General features: G+C 44.1%; 1 protein-coding gene across 4 annotated transcripts in view; it reads right to left on the bottom strand.

The window, feature by feature from the left end:
* Positions 1–24,617, bottom strand: part of celsr3 (cadherin, EGF LAG seven-pass G-type receptor 3) — a 141,091-nt gene that overhangs the window by 97,164 nt on the left and 19,310 nt on the right. For all 4 annotated transcript variants that reach the window (XM_051921238.1, XM_051921237.1, XM_051921236.1 and 1 more), the window contains exon 2: positions 22,229–22,858. In XM_051921238.1, coding sequence (XP_051777198.1) covers positions 22,229–22,858 — 630 coding nt within the window. The remainder of the gene's footprint in view (positions 1–22,228; positions 22,859–24,617) is intronic.

Here is a 24,617-nt window from a genome sequence, read left to right as displayed (position 1 = left end):
CGTTTCTCGGTGCCAGGATTGCTCGTGTACTCATTTTTTATGTTCATAAACCTTTGTGATGAAATTCTTCAATAAGATTTGGACATAATACGTCTTCTTTAATTGAGAGCTTAAAGTGAGGAAAACGTTAAAATTTAGAAGAGCTGAGAGTGCAGGAATTTTGTCTGACAAAAGCATTCACACGAATGAGAGGTGAGCGGACCGTGGCCTTGTTTGAAAATGTTTGAGAGGATGGTGTGACTTGAAAAAATCTCATCGCCAAAGTCTCGTCTCGTGGGACTTGAAAAAAGTCTTGTCTCCAAAAAGTCTCATCGCGTCAACAGATTTTTTTATATAATAGAGAGATATGAATGCACCTCTAAATGAATTAGTCCTAAAGAAGAACCTGGTTTTCAGCCCCTTAAGGACTTGTGGCACAAGTGCAAATACATTCATTGTTTCAATGACTGGACATACTGGGAAAGACAAGGTGGTGCAATGGTTGCCGCTGTTGCCTCGTATCCTGAACTCAGTCCTCAGCATTCTGGTGGCATTTAAATGTTCTACCAGTGTGTGTGAAGGTGTCTCTCTCAGTCTGGGGGATTTTCTCCCAAACCCTAAAGACAGTAGCTGTAAATTTTCTTGTTATTATTGAACATATGTGACCCCCCCAGGGTTGGTTTCTGCCTTTTGCCCAATACTTGCAGGATCGGGTGTAACTCTCTATGACCTTAGGATTGGATTAAACAGAAAGTGGTGAGATGGATGTATGAACGTATTGAGATGCGACTGTCCTATTTTAATACAGGGTTATTCAAAAAAGAACGTCCCTAGTTTAAATGAGTTTTCGGCTTACAAATATGTAGTTAACACCAAACAATAGGAAAATGCCCAAGCTGAACATCTGGCCTTACCAATGAATGTCCTTCAAGTCACACGACACAGGTCTAAATGGTAGTCCAGAGTCACTTCAACTTGTCCCTTTTCACTGATTCCACAGCAGGCTCAATGTGCTGCTACCATTCCTGGAGGGCTTGGGTTTAAATGTAGATGTCTCTAACATAGCCTCAGAAAAAGAAATCAGGCTTTATAACACACTGGTGAGGCCTCATCTGGAGTCCTGTGTGCAGTTTTGGTCTCCACGCTACAAAAAGGACATAGCAGCGCTAGAAAATGTCCAGAGAAGAGCGACCAGGCTGAGTCCAGGGCTACAGGGGATGAATTATGAGGAAAGATTAAAAGCAAAGCAAAAGAAGATTAAGAGGAGACGTGATTGAGGTGTTTAAAATTATGAAGGGAATTAGTCCAGTGGATCGAGACGACTGTTATTTTAAAATGAGTTCATCAAGAATACAGGAACACAGTTAGAAACGTGAAGGGTAAATTTCGCACAAACATTAGGAAGTTTTTCTTTACACAAAGAACCATAGACACTTGGAATAAGCGACCAAGTAGTGTGGTAGACAGTAAGACTTTAGGGACTTTCAGAACTCAACTTGATGTTCTTTTCGAGGAATTAAGTGATTAGGACTGGCGAGCTTTGTTGTGCTGAATGGCCTGTTCTCGTCTAGATTGTACTAACGTTCTAAAAAAAATCGTACCGTGTCAAGTCATGGGGGAAAAAAAAAATAGGCTCACTGTGTTTGAGTAACGCTGTATTGGCCTTTCATTCCAATATTTATACTATCCTTGCCAAAGCTGAGTACAAATTCAGAAACAAATGAGTACATGTGAACATTCTTTATGAAATAAAAATCATCATGGGTCCCTTGGTGAGTTTGTTTGGCTGTTGGCTAGTCTGCTGTTGCCATTAGCAGTAACGGGTCTTGCTATTGTGTTGAAATTTATTTACACACGTAGTTAGTGTATCTTGGAGAACAGCTGAACACCCCAACTCAACAAACACACTAGCCAGAGTATTTACCTCCAAAATACTAAGAACATGTGCCATGCCTTGTCTTGGACGACACCTCACAGCTGGCATTTATTCATCACAATACCTGCCACTTCCAAGCATTGTTTATTACGTACAGTATGTGTCTGCTGGAGCTTGTTTGTGTTCACTTTACTTTTGCTTAGAGTGAGCAGTCTCCTTACATTTATTCAAGGTTCTTGTTTCAGATTCAAGCTTTGCTAAGCACTATTTGGAATTTACTCACTGAGCAAATTATTCGGATCACTCATGTACCTGCAACAATCTAATGAGGCGATCCTGTGGTGGCAGCGCAATGCATACATTCATGCAGATACCGGTTGGGGGCTTCACTCAATGTTCACGTCAAACACTGGCTTGATTGCCAGAGCCAGACGAGCTGGTTTTTGAGTATTTCCGTAACTGCTGATCTCTTTGGATTTTCACACACAACAGTCTCTATAATGTATGGCGCAAAAAAACAAAGCATCCATTGAGTGGCAGTCCTACAAATGGAAACGCCTTGTTGATTACAGAGGTCAAGAGGAGAATGACCAGACTGGTCTGATAGAAATTCAGATATTCAACTCTGTACAACTGCGGTGTGGAGAAAAGCATCTCAGAATGCACAACACGTTGAACCTTGAGGTTGATAGGCCACAACAACAGAAGACAACGTCAAAGTTTCCCTCCGGTCGGCCAAGAACAGAAAGCTGAGGCTGCAGTTCACCAAAACTGTATGGCTAAAGACTAGAAAACCATGCTGAATCTCAGTTTCTGCTGAGGCACACAGATGGTAAGGTCAGAATGTGGTGCTGAAAGAATGAGTCCATGTACCCAACCTGCATTGAGTCAACAGTCCAGGCTAGTGGTGGTGGTGTGGTGGCCTGGGGAATATTTTCTTGGCACTCTTTGGGCCTGTTAATACCAATCAATCATTGCTTGAATGCCACGGCCTATACTGTTGCTGTGCATCTCCTCATGGCCACATCTTCTAATGGCCATCTACAGTATGATAATGTACCACGACACAAATCAAAATCTGTCTCATGAACATGGCCATGAGTTCGGTGTTCTTCAATGGCCTTCCCAGTCACCGGATCGGACTCTGAACACCTTTGAGATGTTTTAGAACAGGAGATCTGAATCTGCAGAAACTGTGCGCAGGATCTCAAAGGAATGTTTATAACATCTTGAGGAATCCATGCCATGAAATACGGAGGCAGTTCTGAAAGCAAAAGGAGGAGGCCCTCCCCAGTGTTAGTATAATGGTCCTACGATTAATTTGGGCCTCAATTGTGCTTCATGTTTTGTCTAGTATAGTGCCTGACATTTGCCACTGTCTTTACTAGCCCTTTTATTTCCTCCATTGCCCTCAATATTTCACTAAAATATTGTTGTTCACTCTTCTAGTATTTCATTACATACTTTAATCTCTTTTATTTATGTCACCCACTACTGCCTGCTCAAATTGGACCAAGTCCTACCTCGCTGAGCCAGAAATGCTGGAAAGGGTGAAAATCCAAATCTGTGGCCAAGCTAAGCCTGCAGTGACGTTCCTGTGATGGTTCTGCTTTTTCATAAGCGTCGTTCTATCAAACACCTCGGCACTTTCAGTGATTTACCTGCATCACCATCCCATTGATCAGACACTGGAGAGTAAAACTAACAACTGTAGGCGTTGCTTTAGCCCCGATCACTGCGTGTTTCCTTTCACATTTATTAGATTTCATAAAGCGCATGTACTTCCAGTAAACATTAACAAAAATAAAACAATCTTCAATAATAGAAGCCAGTCAATTTTTGCTATTTAATAATCAGGCCGATTCTAAAAAAAAATGGTGCCATGCTGATTTTAGCTTGGTAACTGCCATTTACTTTCATTTTAAAAATCACTGTGGATTATTTTTTAATAAAATTAAATGAGTGTTCTGCATAATTGAGGTGCGCTAATTACTTTTATGATGATCATTCCAATCATTAGTTTAAATGCTGAAAATTTAATCTCAATTCTACTTTACAGTTCATGAGCAAGCACACAGTTCTGATGATGAATGCTTATTATGTTGTTATACGTGGGGTGATCAAACAGCCCCCGTTTCCAGGGATCGTCTCATATATCAGCTGCAATTTTGCTTAAAAATATGTCTCATTTGTCCCGTATTCCAGACCCGAGTCATTTTTCAGTGCATTCATTTGTGGTGCTATATCGTAACGTGTCAGTCGCTCCACAAAACACCCACACTACGTTTAATGGCCATTCTTACTACTTCAGAAGAAAGCAAGTCAGAATTTCCAGGATCCAGGAATGCCCCCACAAGTCAGATTTCCTACTTGGTAGCTCCGCCAAGTGTGAGTTTGTCCGACTTCAGATCACGATGTCCATGCAAAGTCGTGACGTACACTGCAAACTTTAGTGAAAGCTGAAGTATTATACTGATTATGAGCACTTCTGTCTATTTGAGTCTCATTAAATCAGTCTGTCCAACTGCTACCTGTGGATATGTTACTACAGTGTTTGCATGTGCAGAATACCGCGTAATGTATTGTTACCAACTACCATTTATTCTGAGCACAACAAAGGTCTTCCTGGAGGCGTCCATATTGGTTTTACAAATATTTTACAGGAACACAGCCAGCTCGGGTTTGACGTCATTCCCAGTTCTGACATCTGACTTCCGAGGAACAAAGCCTAAGACCTGACCAATTACGGGGTCCTGTGGTTGTGATGCTTGCTGGTTTGGAACAGCACTAGTCCTTCATTTACTTGCTCACTAGCCACAGACAAGAGAAGAACCAACCAGAACCTTCAGATAACAACAAACATTTCAAATTCTGTGTTTGTAAATGATGGCACAGATGGCAATAATACTGGTGACTGGTTTTGATATGAAATATTCATTTTTTGTTGTTGTTGTTAATGGTTATTATCTTATGAGGTGGTTTACTGGTCATTATTGGTTTGACATACACTCACCAGCCACTTTACTAGATACATCTTGCTAGTACAGGGTTGGACCCCCTTTTGGTATAGATTCAACAAGGTGCCAGAGACATTTCTCAGGGATTTTGGTCCATATTGACATGATAGCATCACACAGATGCTGCAACTTTGTTGGCTGCACATCCATCCTGTGAATCACCTGTTCCACCACATCCTAAAGGTGCTCTATTGGATTGCGATTTGTTGACTGTGGAGACCATTTGAGCACAGTGAACTCATTGTCTTGTTCAAGAAGCTAGTTTGAGATGATTTGAGCTTTGTGACGTGACATGCTTTCCTGCTGGAAGTAGCCATCAGAAGATGGGTACACTACGGTCATAAAAGGATGGCCATGGTCAGCAACAACACTCAGGTAGGCTGTGGCATTCAAACAATGCTCAGTTGGTACTAAAAGGCCCAAAGTATGTTCAAGAAAATATCCTCAACACCATTACACCACCACCAGCCTGAACAGTTGATACAAGGCAGGATGGATCCATGCTTTCATGTTGTTGACACCAAATTGTGAGTGTTCCAACCGAGTGTTGCAGCAGAAATCGAGAATCATCAGAGTTGGCAACGTTTTTCCAGTCTTCTATTTGGTGAGCCTCAGTTACCTGTTTTTAGCTGACAGGAGTGGCACACAGTGTGAGTTCCTGCTACTGTAGCCCAGCTACTTCAAGGTTCAATGTGTTGTGCATTCAGAGATGTTCTTCTGCAGACCTCACTTGTTATTTGAGTTACTCTATTACCTTAGTCCTATCAGGTCCAACCAGTCTCCTCTGACGTCAACAAGGCCTTTTCGCCCAGAGAACTGCCACTTACTGGATCCATCCATCCATCCATTTTCCAACCCGCTGAATCCGAACACAGGGTCACGGGGGTCTGCTGGAGCCAATCCCAGCCAACACAGGGCACAAGGCAGGAACCAATCCCGGGCAGGGTGCCAACCCACCACAGGACACACACAAACACACCCACACACCAAGCACACACTACGGCCAATTTAGAATCGCCAATCCACCTAACCTGCATGTCTTTGGACTGTGGGAGGAAACTGGAGCGCCCGGAGGAAACCCATGCAGACACGGGGAGAACATGCTAACTCCACGCAGGGAGGACCCGGGAAGCGAACCTGGGTCTCCTAACTGCGAGGCAGCAGCGCTACCACTGCGCCACCGTGCCGCCCCACTTACTGGATATTTCTACTTTTTCAGACCATCCTCTGTAAGCCCTAGAGACGGTTGTGGGTGAAAATCCCAGTAGATCAGCAGTTTCTGAAATAATCAGACCAGCCCGTCGGGCACCAACATCCATGCCACGTTCAGTCACGTCAATCCCCTTTCTTCCCCATTCTGATGCAGGTTTTCTTGACAATGTCTACAGGCCTGAATGCATTGAGTTGCTGCCATGTGATTGGCTGATTAGATATTTATATTAATATTAACAAGCAGTTGAACAGGTGTACCTAATAAAGTGGCCAGTAAGTGCATGTAACGTGTTGTCTGCAGCAGGGGTTCTCAACCTTTGTTTGCCTTTGGGCCCAGTTTTACCTACTTTTCTTCAGTGCTGACTTTTTATTAGAAGTAATTTTAGTGTAAATTAGCCAATATTTTCCCCTAAATGGCACACATTGACGTATAATAGTGAAATACTATTTAACATTTAAATACAGTATACATGATAGATGAACTATGCGCAGCACTCATCCAAAAATAACTCGACACACGGGTGTTTAGTACTGAATCACATGTACTGTCCCATTTGTCGTTTTAATGAGTCACCTAGGCTTGAATGATTTTCATAAGAGAGTGCGGAGAGGAATTATGGTGTCATTTCTGACTCATCTAGAACTTCTATTGGACAAGACAAGGTGAGCTGTTCTGCAATTGTGTGCGCTTTCTTATATTTGGCAATTCAACACGCAAAACGTGATGATGCCCAGAGTATCTTAACGGCTTGTTGCACAAACACGGTAGAATACAATGTTTTTTGTGTCTCAAGGTTTTCATTTTTCCACTTGAAAAAGTCAAAATGATTTCCCTCTGTACGGAAGTGGCTTGCTTTGTTTCCAAATGCCTTTATAAGCTGAAGGCTTCATGATTTCACTCGGTAACACACAATAGCCGAAATGCTTCAATGGAAACAGTAAATCTATACCTCCGAAAATACGTCAACTTTTAACATTCCTGTTTGGTTCTGGATTTTTGGAGGAATCTTGTGAATGTTGATATGGAATTGGAAGAGTTTGGAGTCGGTGATGTCTACGGAGCATTCAGAGAACTGGTCCATGTTTGATGGCTTTCTTAATGAAGCGTGTGGTGAATAACTGGTTGTCATCTGCTAGTAACTGGGCTTTCAGATCTTCAGTACGCAGGAGCAACATGTCCTTTTGAACTGAATTCTACAATCAGTAGCCCCTTAAAACGTTAACGTGACAGCAGATTTCATATTTTCCTTTTTTTTTTCAACTTGAGCTGACAACAAATCCAGGGAGCCCAGACACCCACGGGCTGAGAAACACGGGACTACAGTGATCTGAGGAGCTGTGTAGGCCATCTTACTAAGTTCTATGGAGATGTTGTATTTGTGATCAGTGTTAGCTTTGTGCTGTGCGTTCCAACACTGGCATTATAGCAAAGAATTTAAAAATACATGACCAGTATAATTACATGCACAAATCCATCCGCATGTCTGGTATTGGCTTCTGGGAGATTCTGGTTACTCTTATCATATGACATCTACTGTGCACGGTGTGGAGTCTATCTTTGTTCACTTAATGGATTACTATGAAAACAATTTCACTTTTTCAATGTACGTTATAATTTCAATATTTATTACTCTGTATTTCTTTAGTACTAGGGTGTTGTACCGTGTTAGTCATTATGGATGTATTGAGAAGTCAAGCAAAATGACACCTTTTATTGGCTAACTAAAAAGACTACAATGTGCAAGCTTTCAAGGTACTACATCTTGTCTTGCCTGAAGAAGGGGCCTGAGTTACCTCGAAAGCTTGGATATCATAATCTTTCTAGTTAGCCAATAAAAGGTGTTATTTTGCTTGACTTTTCTCTGTATTTCCTTGAACCACAAGGCATTAAACTGCAGTACTATTAAGAAATCAAATGAAATTTTACTTTTCACATACAATGATGCACACAGGGCAAATTGTAGTGAGATACTGAGTTACAGAAGCTCATGAAGATGCAGATATGAAAAACAGCAAACATAACAATTTCTGGCTTGAGTAAATAGAGAGAGCTGAGAGCTGCTGCTGCTGCTGCTGTCAATAACCGGCTTGTAGGTGGCATTGAGATGGTCAGACCTGCCCAGTTATGCCACAGGTTTACATTCAAAGGCATCAACATTCGATTGGAGAAGGTCCAGCTTGTTGTGTTCGAAAATGGAACATGCTGATACAAAGCTCCCTTGGCTGAAACCAGCAGCCATACACATGTACGACAGAAGATGTTATCCACCTGAAGCTAAGCATGTTTGGGCCTGGCCAATACGTGGATGGAACCAAGAAAAGCTTGGGTTGCTGCTGGAGGAGGTGTTGGTGAGGTTATCAGCAGGGGGCGCTTACCCTGTGGTCTGTGTGTGGATCGCAATGCCCCAATACTGTGACTGTGCTGTAAAAATGGTGTCCTGACTCTTTGTGGTCATAAAAGATCCTTGGGTGTCTTTTGCAAAGAATAGGATATACCCTGATGGCTTGACTAAATGTATTACCATGGCCTAACTGTTCTGGATCCCTAATCATCCTTACCGGCGTACTGCTTCTCTCACCCCTTTAACCACCTAATAGCTAATGTGAGACGAGCGTACTTGCGCAAAAATGGCAGCCATCACATCATCCAGGTGGGAGCAACACATTGGTGGTGGCTGAAGTGGCTCCCATACGTTTTGCATGAAGTGCTTTGAGTTGCAAGAAAGGCACTATATAAATGTAATTAATTATTATTATTACTAGGGGGCTTTTCCCCCTGCTCACTTTGCTTGCCAACCCCACCCCCACCCACCCGGCATGCTCTACGCGCCAGCCACTTTGCGTCTCTGTCGCTCGTGTTGTGAAGAGGGGGGCTGAACGCACCCCAAGGAGGTGCGGTCGCTCCTCCGAAACCCCCTCTTAAACGATGATAGAATGGGAAATAAGTAGTTTTTTTTTTTTTTTACCTCCTCTTTGGTCGATCTGCTACTGCTGCTGCCATGCTGCGTTATAATATATATATATATATTATGCTGAAGAATGTGAATTTCCCATTGGGATTAATAAAGTATCTATCTATCTATCTATCTATCTATCTATCTATCTATCTATCTATCTATCTATCTATCTATCTATCTATCTATCTATCTATCTATCTATCTATCTATCTATCTGCATCTCATCACATTTAAAAGCCCGGACAGCAGCTGTCCTTTTGTGTCTCTGCCTTGTCTCTCTTCTCCCCCAGACATCCTCTGCTCCTGTTGGGGGTCCCGCTCCAGAGGCGCACCCCTATGAAGAGGAAGATTTTCTATTCTTTTAATTGGGAGACGGAACTGTCCCCTCCGACTACACACGGAGCTCGATTCACTCCTGACAGAGACTTATGTTTGTTTGAAGTGTTTGAATGATGTTTCTGTCTCTCACATCTCCTGTGTATCTGTGCAACTCAACTTTCATTAAACAACACATCTTTTAATTCTCACGGATACGCCTCTTCTTTGGGAAGAAACACTACTTTTCCCTGATGGCAACACAAATTAGACGATGTACAAGTTTCCGACTTAACAATATATTCAATCTCTTTTCGCTGTTCCGTTATTTCACCGAGTAATAATTTCCGTTTGTTTGTGCTTATGCGATCTTTACTATCATTTTTTTGAGACTTTCAAATTTTAGTACTTCCATTATCTCTAACCTGCTCTGCATGTGTATGCCGCCAACATTTTTAAATTCTTTACGACGTTCTACTTTGTCATCTACTCTTTGTCTTTTATTTCCGCCTCCGGGCATTGTTAAATCTCCTGGCACAAAGTCTCGTCTCGCGTGACATGAAAGTGTCTCTCTGAGAAAATCACATCTCGTCCCAGGATTTTTTTTACTATAATAGAGAGATTACCAGCATTCTAGGGTCAGAATGATCCATCATTAGTGCGTTGGCAACAGAATGAATCGTTTCTGTTCCTGAGTTGATAGACATTAATCAGGATGGCATAACTTCTCTCCCCACGTTATGAACACGGATGAATTCAGACATCATTTCAATGACCCTTTTAATTATAATGTGCTGGTTTTGTTACCATTGCTCATTCTCGTTAACCTTCAGTCTGTCTCCAGTCTCCTCCACTCCTTCTGATCGCATCAGAGGAAACCCATCCAGCCTTAAAACAGCATCTGAAAGGAGAAGTTCAAGGCTGCTCTCTGCAGTCCATGAGATGTAAAAGTTCATCATCCAGTAGGACGTGTCTTTTGTTTTATTTCACTTTATTTTTTAAGTTGAGGACTTAACCGTGATGGTGGTATAGTTATATGGTGCTTAGTGCTGCAGCCTGTTGAATTCTCTTCCCGGTACTGATAGATGTGTGATTTTTATTTGACCCAAGCATGCTTTTGCTGCTCTGAAAACCCCCAAAAATATACATTTAATTTACTAGAGAGTGTAAATTTTGTGAGGGACAATCACAACAGTGCTTGCAATGGCCCCTGTCTTGTTCCTGGTGCTGCTGGGATAGACTCTGCCACCCCATCACTCTGTAATGGCCCCCAAAATGGAGGACCCTATTACCAGGGTAAGCCTTTATCTCTTAATGTTCTCTCCTGACATGCCTGCTCTTTTGTTGCACAGTGAGGACATGCTGCCTATGTGTACTGAAAGCAGTCTGGCAAAGACAAGGAGGAGAAGAAAAAGGAGGAGGAGGAGGCCACCTGACCCAGAGAGAAGGGAGATGCTATCGGGAGCGGCTGAGAAGTGGCAATCAGTCAGCGAGGATGATGCTCAGCCAAGACTACCCAACTTTACACCAAAAAGGACACCTGGGGTACAAATTGATATAACTAAAAAATACAGCCGACTGGAACTGTTTCAACTTTTCTTTTCGAAAGAGACTGTAAAGAACATTTGTAAGTACACAAACAAGCATGGTCAGCACCAGAAAGACCTGGGCAAGATGTACAACTGGAAGCCCGTGTCTTGGCGGGAGTTGTATGCGTTCTTCGGACTTCTGCTATTCATGGGTGTGGTGAGACTACCAACCGTACCAGACTATTGGACTGACAGCATCTACGGGCAGAATTTTTGCAAAACTCAGATGTCAAGAGACAGATTCCAGGCAATTCTGTGGAACTTGCATCTGAGCGATGAGGATGATGATAAAGAAAACGAGAAGAAAAGAGGCACGCCAGCATACAACCCTTTGTGCAAAGTTTACCCAGTAATGAGTGACCTCCAACGGGCATGCAAGACCTACTTTCACCCTCGTATCCATTTAGCAATCAATGAAAGGATGATGTCAAGAAAAACTAGAAAGTACACCAAACAGCACATCAAGGAGAAGCCGACAAAGTGGGAATGCAAATTATTTGTTTTGGCGGATGCCAGCAATGGCTACACTTGGAACTTTGAAGTATACCCTGAGAAACATAAAGTGTCTGTCATGTCGCTTTTGGACACAATGCTGGGAGAAGGCTACAAGTTGTTCTGTGACAAGTTTTACACCAGTCCCAAGCTCTTCCAGGACCTTCTGAAGCAGAACATCGTGGCCTGTGGAACAATCCGGGAGAATCGAAAGGGCTGCCCGCGTACGCGCGAAAATGCCCTGTCTCAGACATCTGAGAGAGGCTCCATAAGGTGGATTCGGGAAGGAGAATTACTGTTTGTCAAATGGATGGATGGAAAGGAAGTGTCAATGTGCACGACGATGCACAAAGCATACGAGGGGAACAGGGTGGACAGAAAAGTGAAATCGGCCAAGGGGACCATGGAAACCAGACAGCTTCCCATACCGGCTGCTGTGGTGGACTACAATAAGTACATGGCAGGCATCGACAGATCTGAGCAGATGATCCAGTATTATCAAGTGCTACGCAAGACTAAAACGTGGTACAAGACCCTCTTTTTCCATTTTGTGGACATTGCGGTGGTGAACAGCTTTGTCCTCTGCCAAGAGCTGTGCACTTTGCAGAACGCAAAGGCCGAAACTCAGCAAGAGTTCCTGGTGCAGCTTGTACAGGAACTCTGCGATGAGCATTCACCCATGCCTGGACCATCCTCTGCCCTTGCCCCCCGACCCCTGCACCATTACCCCGAGCCTGTGATCGACACGTTCCAAGAAGGCACTTCGCAAAAGGTGACCGAAAGCAGAAGATCCTGCAAGATTTGCAAACGAAGGACACCGTGGATGTGCAAAGCTTGTGAGGCAAGCCTTTGCCTGCTGGTGGACCACAACTGTTTCATGCAGTGGCACACACCCAGAAATATCTAGGCACCATACTTGAATGAATTCGTCCGATTACTCTGAACAGATGAATCTCACAGGAAATCTGCTAAACAGGTGGCTGTTTTTCTCTTCTGTATCTCACAGGTGACTTATACATAAAGATAGATGTACAAACCCACCCACTGTTTGAGCAATTGTAACCCTATTCTGCATGATGGTGGGTGTCGTCGTAGTCCACCAACTATTTCCTAACACCACCAGCACTTAAAATTATTACTGATGTTCATCGTATATTATACACACTAGGTTGGGAGCATGTGCTGATAGTGTGTTGCCGAAACCACCACACACCGAACCCACCTGGACTGGGTGACATCTCAGCACCAGTCTGGAACAGCGGGAGGTTTTTTATGGTGACATCAAAACTTCAGCAGCCGTAAGTCAAACGTATTCATAGTACAAAGTCCCACATTTGCATATTTAATGCCTTCAAATGGTTCTGGTAAATAATCCCAAACTAAAAGATGCTATGTCCAGAGCAACATTATGAACTACTTAGGCTTTGTCATGCTGAGGTTATCAGAATCAATGTTCAAATACGGTGTGTAATTTGCTGGACTGTTTATATAACAATTGTTTTACCAGGATTAATATTTCCCTAAAGTGTTGGCATGCAAAACAAGATGAAAAATATCTGTAGGGTGTAACTGACTCCATTCACCTTTCTACTTGCTGGCTGAATGATGCCTTCAAAAGTCAAACTGAATTGTCAAAGAAGCGTCTTGTTCAAGTCAAGTCAAGTCAAGTTGGGGAGCATGCACTGGTACAGTTAGTTGCCACACCCACTACACGACGAAACAACTCAGGATCCCAGTTGGCAACCCCCCAGGCAGACATGCGGTCCACTCCCACCCTCTGGAAATGACCCTCTATCTGCCGCAGCCAGGTGTTACGTGGGGGACCACTTGGCCTGGTCCAGCCACTCGGTTCCCCAACAATGAGGATCTTACGAGCTGGATCACCCTCGGGGAAACGCGCCACATGGCCGTAAGTGCCGTAACTGGCGCTCCCTCACAATGCAGGTAATGTGCCTCATTCGGGACTCCATGAGCAATCGCTCGTTCGACACAAAGTCAAACCAACAGTACCTAAGGATTTTCCGGAGAGACACAGTACCAAAGGAGTCCAGTCTTCATCTCAGGTCACTGGATAGCGTCCATGTCTCACAACCATATAGCAAGACAGGAAGCACCAGGACTCTAAAGACTTGGACCTTCGTCCTTTTGCATAGATATCGGTAGCACCACACACTCCTTTCCAGCGACCTCATGACCCCCCATGCTCTCCCAATCTGTCTACTGACTTCATAGGAAGAGTCACCAGAGACATGAATGTCACTGACAAGGTAAGTAAACCTCTCAACAAGGTCAACACTCTCTCCGCAAACAGACACACTGCTGATGGCTCTGCCCGAGAGGTCATTAAAGGCCTGGACACTCGCAAGCCCAGATGCTTAGACTCCTCGCTCAGTCTCTCCAGTGCCCCGATCAGAGCCTCCATTGCCTCCGTGAAGATCACAGTATCGTCAGCAAAGTCAAGATCTGTGAATCTTTCTTCACCAACAGATGCCCCACAGCCCTGGACCACCATTACCTTGCCCAACATCCAGTCCATACAAGCATTGAACAGAGTAGGAGCAGAACACACCTCTGATGAACCCCAGAATCAACAGGGAAAAACACAGAGGTTCTGCGTCCAGTCTGCACAGCACTCACAGTACCAGTGTACAGGCCGGCCATGATATCCAGCAACCTCGAGGGGATCCCGCGAATCCTCAGGATGTCCCACAGGGCAGCTTGATCAACTGAGTCGAACGCTTTACGAAAATCGACAAAGGCTGCAAAGAAGCTCTGCTGATATTCATGTTTGTGCTCCATGAGAATCCTCAGTGCCAGGATGCGGTCGATGGTAGACTTCTTAGGCATAAAACCAGACTGTTCTGGTCGCTGGCAGGTAAGCAAGTGATCACGGATCCTATTGAGGACGACCCTAGCAAGGACCTTACCCGGCACCAAGAGCAGTCTTATCCTCCTGTAGTTGCTGCAATCCAGGCGATCACCCTTCCCTTTCCAGATAGGGACGACAAGTCCCATTTTCCAGTCAGTTGGGATGATGCCAGTCTCCCAGAAAGAAGCAAAGATTGCTTGCAATGCCAGGAGGACAGCCTTACCACCAGCCTGGAGAAGTTCACCCCAGATACCACAGATCCCTGCAGCCTTTCCCCCCTCTCAGCTGGTTCACCACCTGTGCAATCTCAGTGAGATTGGGTGGTTCACAGCTAATTGGAGGATCAGCCTCAAGAACCGTGGACCCAGAGATATCCAACGTCCTAGCCGGAGGATCAGCTTTGAACAACTGCTCAAAGTAGCCAGGCCAGCGGGTCACAACTGCAGTGTCATCCGTAAGGACCGTTCCATCAGCCGCCCTGACTGCGACTCTCCGAGGAACAGATTCAGATGTGCGTAATGCTTCGATTCCTCTGTAAGCAGGACGTAGGTCGCTAGACCACAGATGGTGTGTCACTTTCTCACAGATTCCTCTAACAAACGCCTCTTTATCTGCCCTCAGAGCCCTTGCAGCCATCCTTCTCAATTCCCAGTACAGACCATAGTTTCCATTGAACCGTGCGCTGCGACTCCTCTTGATGAAATCCAGGGTGCCCTGCGAGATGAAACACCTTCTGGGAACACCGGGAACACCAACATAACCCTCAGCAACCTTCAGGGTCTTGTCACAGAAGGTCTCCCACATCACATTATGATCGGCAGTCGTACCCAAATCTGCAAGTTCCTCACACAAACTCCATGCAAACTCATTAGAAACAGCCCGGTCTTGGAGTCTGGCCAAGTCCAGGCTCATTTTCCTAGTAGGTGGTAACCTACTGGACCTAAGCTGCATCCTAAGAGTAGCAACAACAAGTCTTTGGTCAGAATTCACAAACTGCGCACTTCTGTAGACCCTGCAGTTTTGCAAGAGCCACAAGCATCTGCCCAAGTGGATGTGATCATCTCCTTCACCATACCACCAGTATTGGAGTACCAAGTCCAACGATGCGGTTCAGGGCGCTGGAACCAGGATCCAGCGATTTGCAACCCCTGGCCTTTTGCAAAGTCAAGGAACATGGAGCCACTTTCACCACAGTCACCAGTCCCATGGGGACCGAGACAATCCTCATAGCCAGCCCTGTCAGTGCCAGTGGCTGCATTGAAGTCACCCATGACCAGAGGAGTGTCACCTCGTGGGCAGCCATCAACCACCGAGTGAAGCTGTGAAGAAAATGTCTCCCTCGCCGAGACATCACTCACCGTGGTCAGAGCATACACTGAGACAACAGACAAGGCACCCAGAGAGTGCTGTAATCTGAGTCTCATAATACGCTCATTGAAAGGAGTGACATCAGACACCACCGGAAGAAGACAATCTGCTACAGCAACAGCTACTCCCTGAATATGACCGACCAGGCCAATAAAAGGTGTATCCACCTACAGAGATCTCGGCCAGTCCCCGGTCTGCACACCTTAGAGAGTGCCGCCACTGAAATGTGGAGTTTACACAGCTCCTCCGACAGCAGAGGAAGATGATCATCTTGCTGGAGAGACAAGACATTCCATATGCCCACCCGTATGGGCCACCTCAAATTGGGACCTGAGTGCTGCTGTGCGCACCTCAGCACCACACCAGTTCCGATCCCCAACAGACCTGACCCTATTGGCTCTCCAACGGTTTCGACTCTTCTGGGGATGGGGCTCCTGAGGGCTTTCCCCCCATCCCCTTCATGATGCGAGAGAGCTACTCCCAAGGAGAGCAAAATGGAGTCCTTTCAGTCGTCTCAGAGCTGTGTGAGGTTTTTTTTTACGGTGGCTGGAGTGCCAATCCAACCCCCATGATTTCCCTGTAAGTTGGAGGGCCGCTTGCAGGGCATGTCCTGTTCAACATTTAATAATATAAAGACATCACTAGAGACTCAACAAAGGAGCCATTAGTATATCTGTACTTTGAACTTTTGAAGACCACCTACCAAATGTGTTTTATGGGACTAACAATTGCTTGATGAAAGGGAACATTTATGGGTGAATGTTATCCATTACCTTTCCATTAAACAGATTTGTTAATCTAACGCTGGTGTCACATTACATGACTTCTAGTTTGATTTGATACATTTTGTTAATCCCCAAGGGAAAAATTGCAACTGTGCTGACCACCCATCACCGGACCATATCAGTTAAATGACCGAAAAAGTGCTGTGCATGGCAACTTATGCAACAGTGGGCTAACTGTCCAGCACAGCTGCTTTCGCCTCTTTTTCTGTCAACCAAAATCGGGAATCCTAGTGGAGATGGTGCTGCATGAAGGGCAAACAGGTAAAGCAAGTTCAGCTGTGATCTCTGCTGCTTTTTTTCTTTCTTTTCATTCTGTTGTGATACATAAAATAGGAGACATCAAACATACGAGCTTCTCTTTCTATTTGTGAGGTCCAAAACATACAGTACACGTTACTCATTCTATGCATTGTACTTCGAAATGAGCATTCATTGGCTGTCAGCTCTCCTACACCCCAACGACTAAAGACAAAATCATACAGTGGGGCGAGTCGCAGACTAATCAGACTGAGTTGCTGGGTATGTCAGACCTTCACGGGAGTACGCTGCCAACTGCCTCTGACGTACAGTAAATGTAAATCACTGTCTAACGTGACATGGCCTGAAGGAGAACATCTTGGTAAACCAACAGTTCTGCAGTCCACAAAAAAGTCCTAAAAGTAGATAAATCTAACCACGGGTGACAAACAGCACATAACAGATTTTTGTCGTGTCTCGCTCAACAAAAAAATCAGCCTGTTGTGAATACGAGATCTTTAATTTCTACATGGCGGCACAAAGAATTTGATGTCTCAATATTAAATCAATTTGAATTTTACTGCCAATTTTTCTGTTTAGAGTACAGTAATCCCTCGCTACTTCGCGGTTCACTTTTCGCGGATTCACGACTTCGCGGATTTTATATGTAAGCATATCTGAATATAAAACGCGGATTTTTCGCTGCTTCGCGGGTTTCTGCGGACAATGGGTCTTTTTACTTCTGGTACTTGCTTCCTAAGTTGGTTTGCCCAGTTGATTTCATACAAGAGATGCTATTGGCGGATGGCTGAGAAGCTACCTAATCAGAGCACACAGTTAAGTTCCTGTGTACTGCTGATTGGCTCAGCGATGGAGTGCTGCATTAACCAGGAAGTCTCATCTCACTCATTCAGCATTAACGTGCTAATGCTTCAGGGGTCGTGTCCAAGCACCAACAGAAGATGCAAATGATTGCAGAAAAGGTAAAAGTTTTGGATATGTTGAAGGAAGGGAACAGCTACACCGCTGCAGGACACCATTACAGCATCAATGAGTCCACGATTCTTTTTATTTAAAAAGTAGGAAAAGCATATAAGATCTACAGCCTTTAACCAGGGCGCAAAACGAGTTGCAAGTGGACGTGATAAGGCAGTAGTCTGGATGGAATCTGCTTTAGGAATCTTTGCAACAAGGTCGACGACGTCATGACCGCCTACAAGCTGCTACGTGTACTTCGCTATACAGTAAGTGTAAACTTATCTACCAATTTCATATTGCTTAGCAGTTGTCCCTGTTATTAACAGAGTAAAGGGTGGGTTGTAAACAATACAGGGAGGGTTTAAAAACGTCCAAATACACGTTAAATAATTAAATAAATATGGTGTCCCTACTTCGCGGAAATTCAGTTATCGCGGTCGGCCTTGGAACCTATCTCCCGCGATAAGTGAGGGATTACTGTAGTGGAAGCTAAAATGCTCTTCTGAGAAGATCTCAACAGCAGTTGGTTTTGTGTTTTGGTTTGGATGTTCAGTTTGTTTGGCTTTGTGACCCGTGATTATGCCTTTCATCTTCTGTTCATTTCAAAATACACCACCTTTCATGGTCACCTGTTCTCCAATGAGTTCCCAGCAAAGACAACATGTAGAGGCATATGCATTGCATTTGTCATTCCAACAGATGGCACATCACAAGCATTGACACTGTTTTTACAAAGCCCAGACCAAATGGCATATAACAAAGACACATGCATTGCTTTTGTATCCCAACAGATGACACATCACAAACATTTGTGGTAATAAAATGGATTGCATTTGTTATTCCAGTAGATGGTGCTTCACAAACTTTTAGCACTGCTTTTATAAATATCATACCAAATGGCATATAGCAAACATATGCATTGCATTTATTATCCCAGTAGATGATGCATCTCAAACATTAGAGGTAATAAAATGCATTGCATTTGTCATTCCAACAGATGGCACAACACAAGCATTGACACTGTTTTTATGAAGCCCAGACCAAATGGCATATAACAATATAACAAAGACACATGCATTGCATTTGCTATCCCAACAGATGATACATCACAAAAATTTGTAGTAATAAAATGCATTGCATTGGTCATTCCGGTAAATGACGCTTCATAAGCATTAACACTGCTTTTATAAATGCCATACCAAATGGCATATAAGAGACATATGCATTGCTTTTGTTATCCCAACAGATGACACATCATAAAAATTTGTGATCATAAAATGCATTGCATTTGTCATTCCAACAGATGGCACATCACAAGCATTGACACTTTTTTTTATGAATCCCAGACCAAATGGTATATAACAAAGACATATGCATTGCTTTTCATTATCCCAACAGATGACACATCACAAAAAGTTGTGGTAATAAAATGCACTGCAGTTGTCATTCCAGTAGATGGCGCATCACAAACATTAACACTGCTTTTATGCATCCCATTCCAAATGGCATATAACAGAGACATATACATTACATGGTGCACTGCAAACGTTAACACTGAGGTCAACTTTGATTACTTAGATTTCAACTCATCTTAGACAGGCAGCACAGCTAGTTTCTTGATAATTTTCTATAACACAAAATATCATTATTAAAAAATATATTTGTTTACAATGCTTGGTCTTTTTTAGATGATGTTGTATATTTCCAGTATTTTCGCTCAACTGCTCTTACCGACATGCCCTTTTCATTCCAAGTGTCTGCAGTTTCGTACCTTTTGTGAGGTCCTTCAGTAAAGCACAAAGATGGCCAGGTTGGGTATAGTGTGGACACTCCTTGGTGTGTTGTGTGCTCCAGAGCTGTGTGCATGTTTGCTTCTATCTCTGAAATAATCACATTTGCACTCCCTGCTGCCTTTAAATAATACACATCTTATGTGTTTGTTGGCTTTTGCTTGAGTATTTCCTAATAAAATATTGGATTTGCTGAACAGTGCTGAATAACTTGCCTAGTGAAAACTAAAAGTGCTAATAAGCAACTGCTGCTGTATTATCTAATCATCCATTGATCTTACTTATATTTGAATTAGCAGAGTGTTTTATGATTCTATATATTCACATCTGCTTCTTCCCATAAGCCTGTAATATAATTTTAAGCTTGGAAACTGAATGACGTAATGAAACTTTTACACACACTTTAGAGGAGGCCATCGTCCTGAAGCTAATCATGTTCAGGCCTGGCCAGTATTTGGATGTGAGGCCATCTAGAAAAAGCTTGGGTTGCTGTTGAGAGAGGTGTTGGTGAGCCCAGCAGGGGGCGCTTACCCTGTGATCTGAATGTGGATCCCAATGTCCCAGTGCAGTGATGGAGGCACTGGACTGACCTTCAGATGAGACGTAAAACTGAGGTCCTGACTCTCTGTGGACGTAAAGGGCGTTCTTTGAAAAGAGTAGGGTGTATCCTAATGTCCAGACTACATTGCCCACCATGCCCCGGTTATACTGACCCCTATTTATCCCCTGTTTCTAACTGTCTCTCTCGCCACCTAACACCTAAGAGTATACTGGCACACAATGGCTGCATTCAGGTGGATGCTACCCATCAGTGGAGGAAGAAGTGGCTCCCCACACAATGAAGTGCATTGAGTCGTACAAAAGCGCTATATGAATGTAAAGAATTATTATTTGCTTCAATTGTTTTCTATTTTGAGTTTGACCATTTTTTATTGGTGATAGCTGAGGAATCTCCAAGCACCTGCATTTGTTTTTTGCTAAGGTATTCATTCTTTCTTCCAGGAAAATCAGAATGCATCAATCAGCAGGAAAGGCATTCCCATAATTCTTGCCTTTTTTAATTGAAGCCCAGTGAATAAGGGGGAGAGGGAGACCTTCAATCCAAAAGCCCACTATTATGGGAATGTGTTTCCTGTGTATGAAGCATGGTGATTTTCCCAGGAGTAAGTATTAATTTAATTTTACCCAAAATGCCTGCACGTTTTGAGCATACAACTGGATAACTGACGTGTGGATTGTGCGACACGGGTGACGTTTTCTTTGGCTTTGCGCAGCATTGGTCACCATTGGCTTCTATTACATCCTAAAACTTTTTTTCTCTCCATTCTGCACGAAAACGTAAGATTACAATTTTTTTCATTACAATCTATATGGATTGTTAGTAACATGAGGGGCGCTGTACAATGGTTGACCCTGCACTCTGACCCCCAAAGGTCATGCGAAAAGACAGCTTCCCCTTGGGGATTAATACAGTGTACCAAATACCAAATATCATTTGTGGGTGGACTATTCCTTTAACTGCGGTGGGCTGGCGCTCTGCCCGGGATTTGTTCTTGTCTTGCGCCCAGCAGACCCCCGTGACCCTGTCTTACGATCTAGCGGGTTGGATAATGACTGACTGACTGACTACTCCTTTAATTTTCAGCAAAATAATCCCATAAGATTTTGCACTATATGTGTCATTTTTCCCGTTTTCGACATTCCTGAGCACGACTTGACTAATTTTGGGAGATGGGAGGAGTCCATGCTCACGATAATTCAAACCCACATAAACGTGCAACGGTTCCTAGCACTTTAAAGCGCACAAAGCCTGCTCGTGAAGATCAGTACACAGCAGATTTTGCTCCACAGGGTAAATGCTTTCGTTCACAGTGGCCTGCGACATTTCCTTTGCGTAGAGAGACGTCACATGCTGAACGATGAGTTGAAATTGGGCAGCATAATCAATGCAAAACTGCAGACAGGTCTCGAAAATGAAACTCGAATGAAGTAAATATTTCTGAACCCTGAAAAATGGTCTCTTGTAAACCCCCCTACCCACCATTCTCCATAAAAACTGTGATCACATACATCAGATGACCCTGGTTGACTCCCGCGTCATGCCCAACAATCCCCAGCTTCACACTGTTCTTCTTAACTAAAAGACAGGATTTCTGGTTCAGTTTGGCCACAGAGGCATCCGCACACTTGTTTGTGCAGCTGCCACTACCCTACCCTACCCTAACCTACCCTGGCCAGCTCCCAGGAGCCATGCTTTATTGATCAAAGACGCGGCGCTCTCTGCAGCAGCTTCCCAAACCTTCCCTGCATGCCACCATCTCCGTCTCCACTGGAAGTTCAGTCCCCACATTGTTGTCAAAGGAAGACGTCTCGTCTTTCAACAAGTTAAGCAGTCATCGGTAACTGCGGCTCCACTAGACTGAACCTGTGCTCACCCGCACGGCCCACCCAAATGCTTGGACTGACTGGAAGTCGGGGCCCTCTACTGACCGCAGTGACCTGTCACATCATCTTGGCCATTTCATTCATCATGGACTGTGTGCTGGACAACAGGCCACAGTCGATGATAACCTCTGCTCTTTCTATCATTCGTGAAAGCTGCCCTTTTAATATACACACTCGTTCCCACCCCAGTGTTGACAACACTGTGCCCTCGTTGAAGGCCTTAATCTCCCTGATGTTGCCTATTTATAGTTTGGCCAGGATTACAGAAACATTCTCTATGGCTCACATCTTCTTCAATGAATGGTATCCATCAGCTTACCTGTGTAGTTCTCTCGGCAGATGCAGGTGAAGCCTCCCTCACGCCTCGCACAAACGCCACCATTCATGCAGGGGTTCGAGTAGCACAAGTTGAGCTCCGTTTCACAGTAGTCTCCGGTGAAGCCGGCCGGACATCGACATCGCAGCCCAGTGATGGGGTGGATGGGCCTGAAGAGGATGGAGGGTGAGGCCAGGAAGGGTGCGGAGCTGTTGAACTTGAGCACGGAGATGCACTGCATGTAGTTCTGGCAGGGTTCACGCAGACACACGTTGTCATCGAAGGGCAGCACGCTGAGCTGTGCCAAGGCCGTGAGCCGCACGCGGTTTAAGTACAGCTGCTCCTGAAGCACCTCTGTCGGGAAAAACTGGCCGCCAGGCTGGACCGCCGAGAAGCTCACATTGAGTATGTCCCCTTCTACATCCCCATCACGCTGGATGTTGAAGACAAAAATATCCTCCACGGGCACTGACAACACAGCCGACACTCCATCCATAAACTGGCCCAGAAGGGGGGACAGGAAGCGCTCCTGAGACATGTTCTGCAGGCGGACCGTCACGCTGCTGGAGAGCATCTCCTCTGTGATGATGAGGACGCGCAGGACACACTGCGCTGTCACACTGTGGATGCCATCTGAAAAACAGAGAGTCCTGTTACCATCCTGAGCTAGGACTGAAACACAGAAAAAAATCTGACCTCTTGGCAAAGAAGGGGCGAAGGCCCACTAGAAGCCAGGGGATCAAAGATATACATTTGGACAGTGACAAAGATTAACACAATTTTGGCTCTGTGCGCCACCACAATGGATTTGAAATAAAGCAATCAAGAGATGTGACTGAAGTGTAGACTTTCAACTTTAACTCAAGGGGTTTAACAAAAAAATTCTAGAAAAGACCGTCATTTTTATATATGGTCCCCCCTATTTTTGGACATACTAATATAATCATAAATATAATCATTCTGGTTGAAAATCATGGACCCCATGGACATCTGCCAGTGCTGGGTTTCCACTCTAGTGATGCTTTGCCAGGCCTTTACTGCAGCTGTCTTCAGGTGCAGCTTGTTCATTGGACATTTTACCTTCAGTCTTGTCTTCAGCAAGTGAAATGCATGTCCAATTGGGTTGAGGTCAGTTGATTGACTTGGCCATTGTAGAATATTCCACTTCTTTGCCTTGAAAAGCACTTGGTTTGCTTTCACAGTGTGGTTTGGCTTATTGTCCATCTGTACTGTGAAGCATCGTTCTGTCAGTTCTGCAGCATTTGGCTGAATCTGAGCAGATAGTATAGCTCTTTACACTTCAGAATTCATCCTGGTACTTCTACCAGCAGTCATATCATCAATAAACACCAGTGATCGACTTCCATTTGCATGATCATGCCATAAAACTTTGTCCACTATGTTTCACAGAAGATGTGGTATTCATTGGATCCTGAACCATTTCTTCTCTTCTCCGTACTGTCCAACATTCTTGTATATATTGATCTTAGTTTCCTTTGTCCAAATAAAACTGCACCAGAACTGGACAGGCTTTTAAAACATGTTAAAGTCTAATCTGCCCTTCCTATGCTCGAGGCTTACCAGTGGTTTGCCACCCCTCTGTCTTCACTTCCCTGAAGTCTTCTCTTGATTGTAGACTTGATAGGTGTACCTCCCACAGAGTGTTCTTGGTTTGACTAAATGTTATGAAGGGGTTCTTCTTCACCAAGGACAGAATTCTGCCCTCATCCAGCACAGTTGTCTTCTATGATTTTCCAGATCTTCTCAAGTTGCTGAGCTCGTCAGTGTGTTCCTTCATTTTAAGAAAGTACTGTACCCAATGGTTGATTTGACCTCTCCTGGTGTTTCTACCATCTCTCTGATGTTTGTTTTGTTTCCTCATCCTAATGATGGCCTGTTTTTTACTTGCATAGACAGCTCTTATTGAGAGTTCACAGTGACGAACTTCAAAATGGAAATTCCCCACTTGGAATCAACTCTAGACCTTCTACCTGCTTAATAGTTCATGAAATAATGAGAGAACTGCTTCCACCTGACTGTGGACCAGCTTGTCATTCAAATGTCCAGATACTTTTGAGTCCCTGGAAATGGTGGGCTATACAGAGAAATGGCTGTCCTCCCTAAACGGCTCATATAATATTTTTTTTTAGTAAACCCCTTAAATTAAAGCTGAAAGTCTACACATCAATCACGTAACAATTGTTTTATTTCAAATCCATTGTGATGGCATACAGAGCCAAAATTTGGAAAATTGTCTCACTGTCCAAATACTTATGGACCTGACTGTAGAGGTGGGAATCAGGAGAACCTGAGCCTCTTTGAGCCAGCAGAGCGACTCATTGGCTTGAAGCTGAAAGGCTAATGGTTGTAATCCTCATCCCGCTGGGTGCAC

The sequence above is a fragment of the Erpetoichthys calabaricus genome, chromosome 18, assembly GCF_900747795.2.
Source record: "Erpetoichthys calabaricus chromosome 18, fErpCal1.3, whole genome shotgun sequence".
Classification (NCBI taxonomy): domain Eukaryota; kingdom Metazoa; phylum Chordata; class Cladistia; order Polypteriformes; family Polypteridae; genus Erpetoichthys; species Erpetoichthys calabaricus.
The sequence above is the reverse complement of the archived record's forward strand: the minus strand, read 5'-3'. Positions and strand labels throughout refer to the sequence as shown.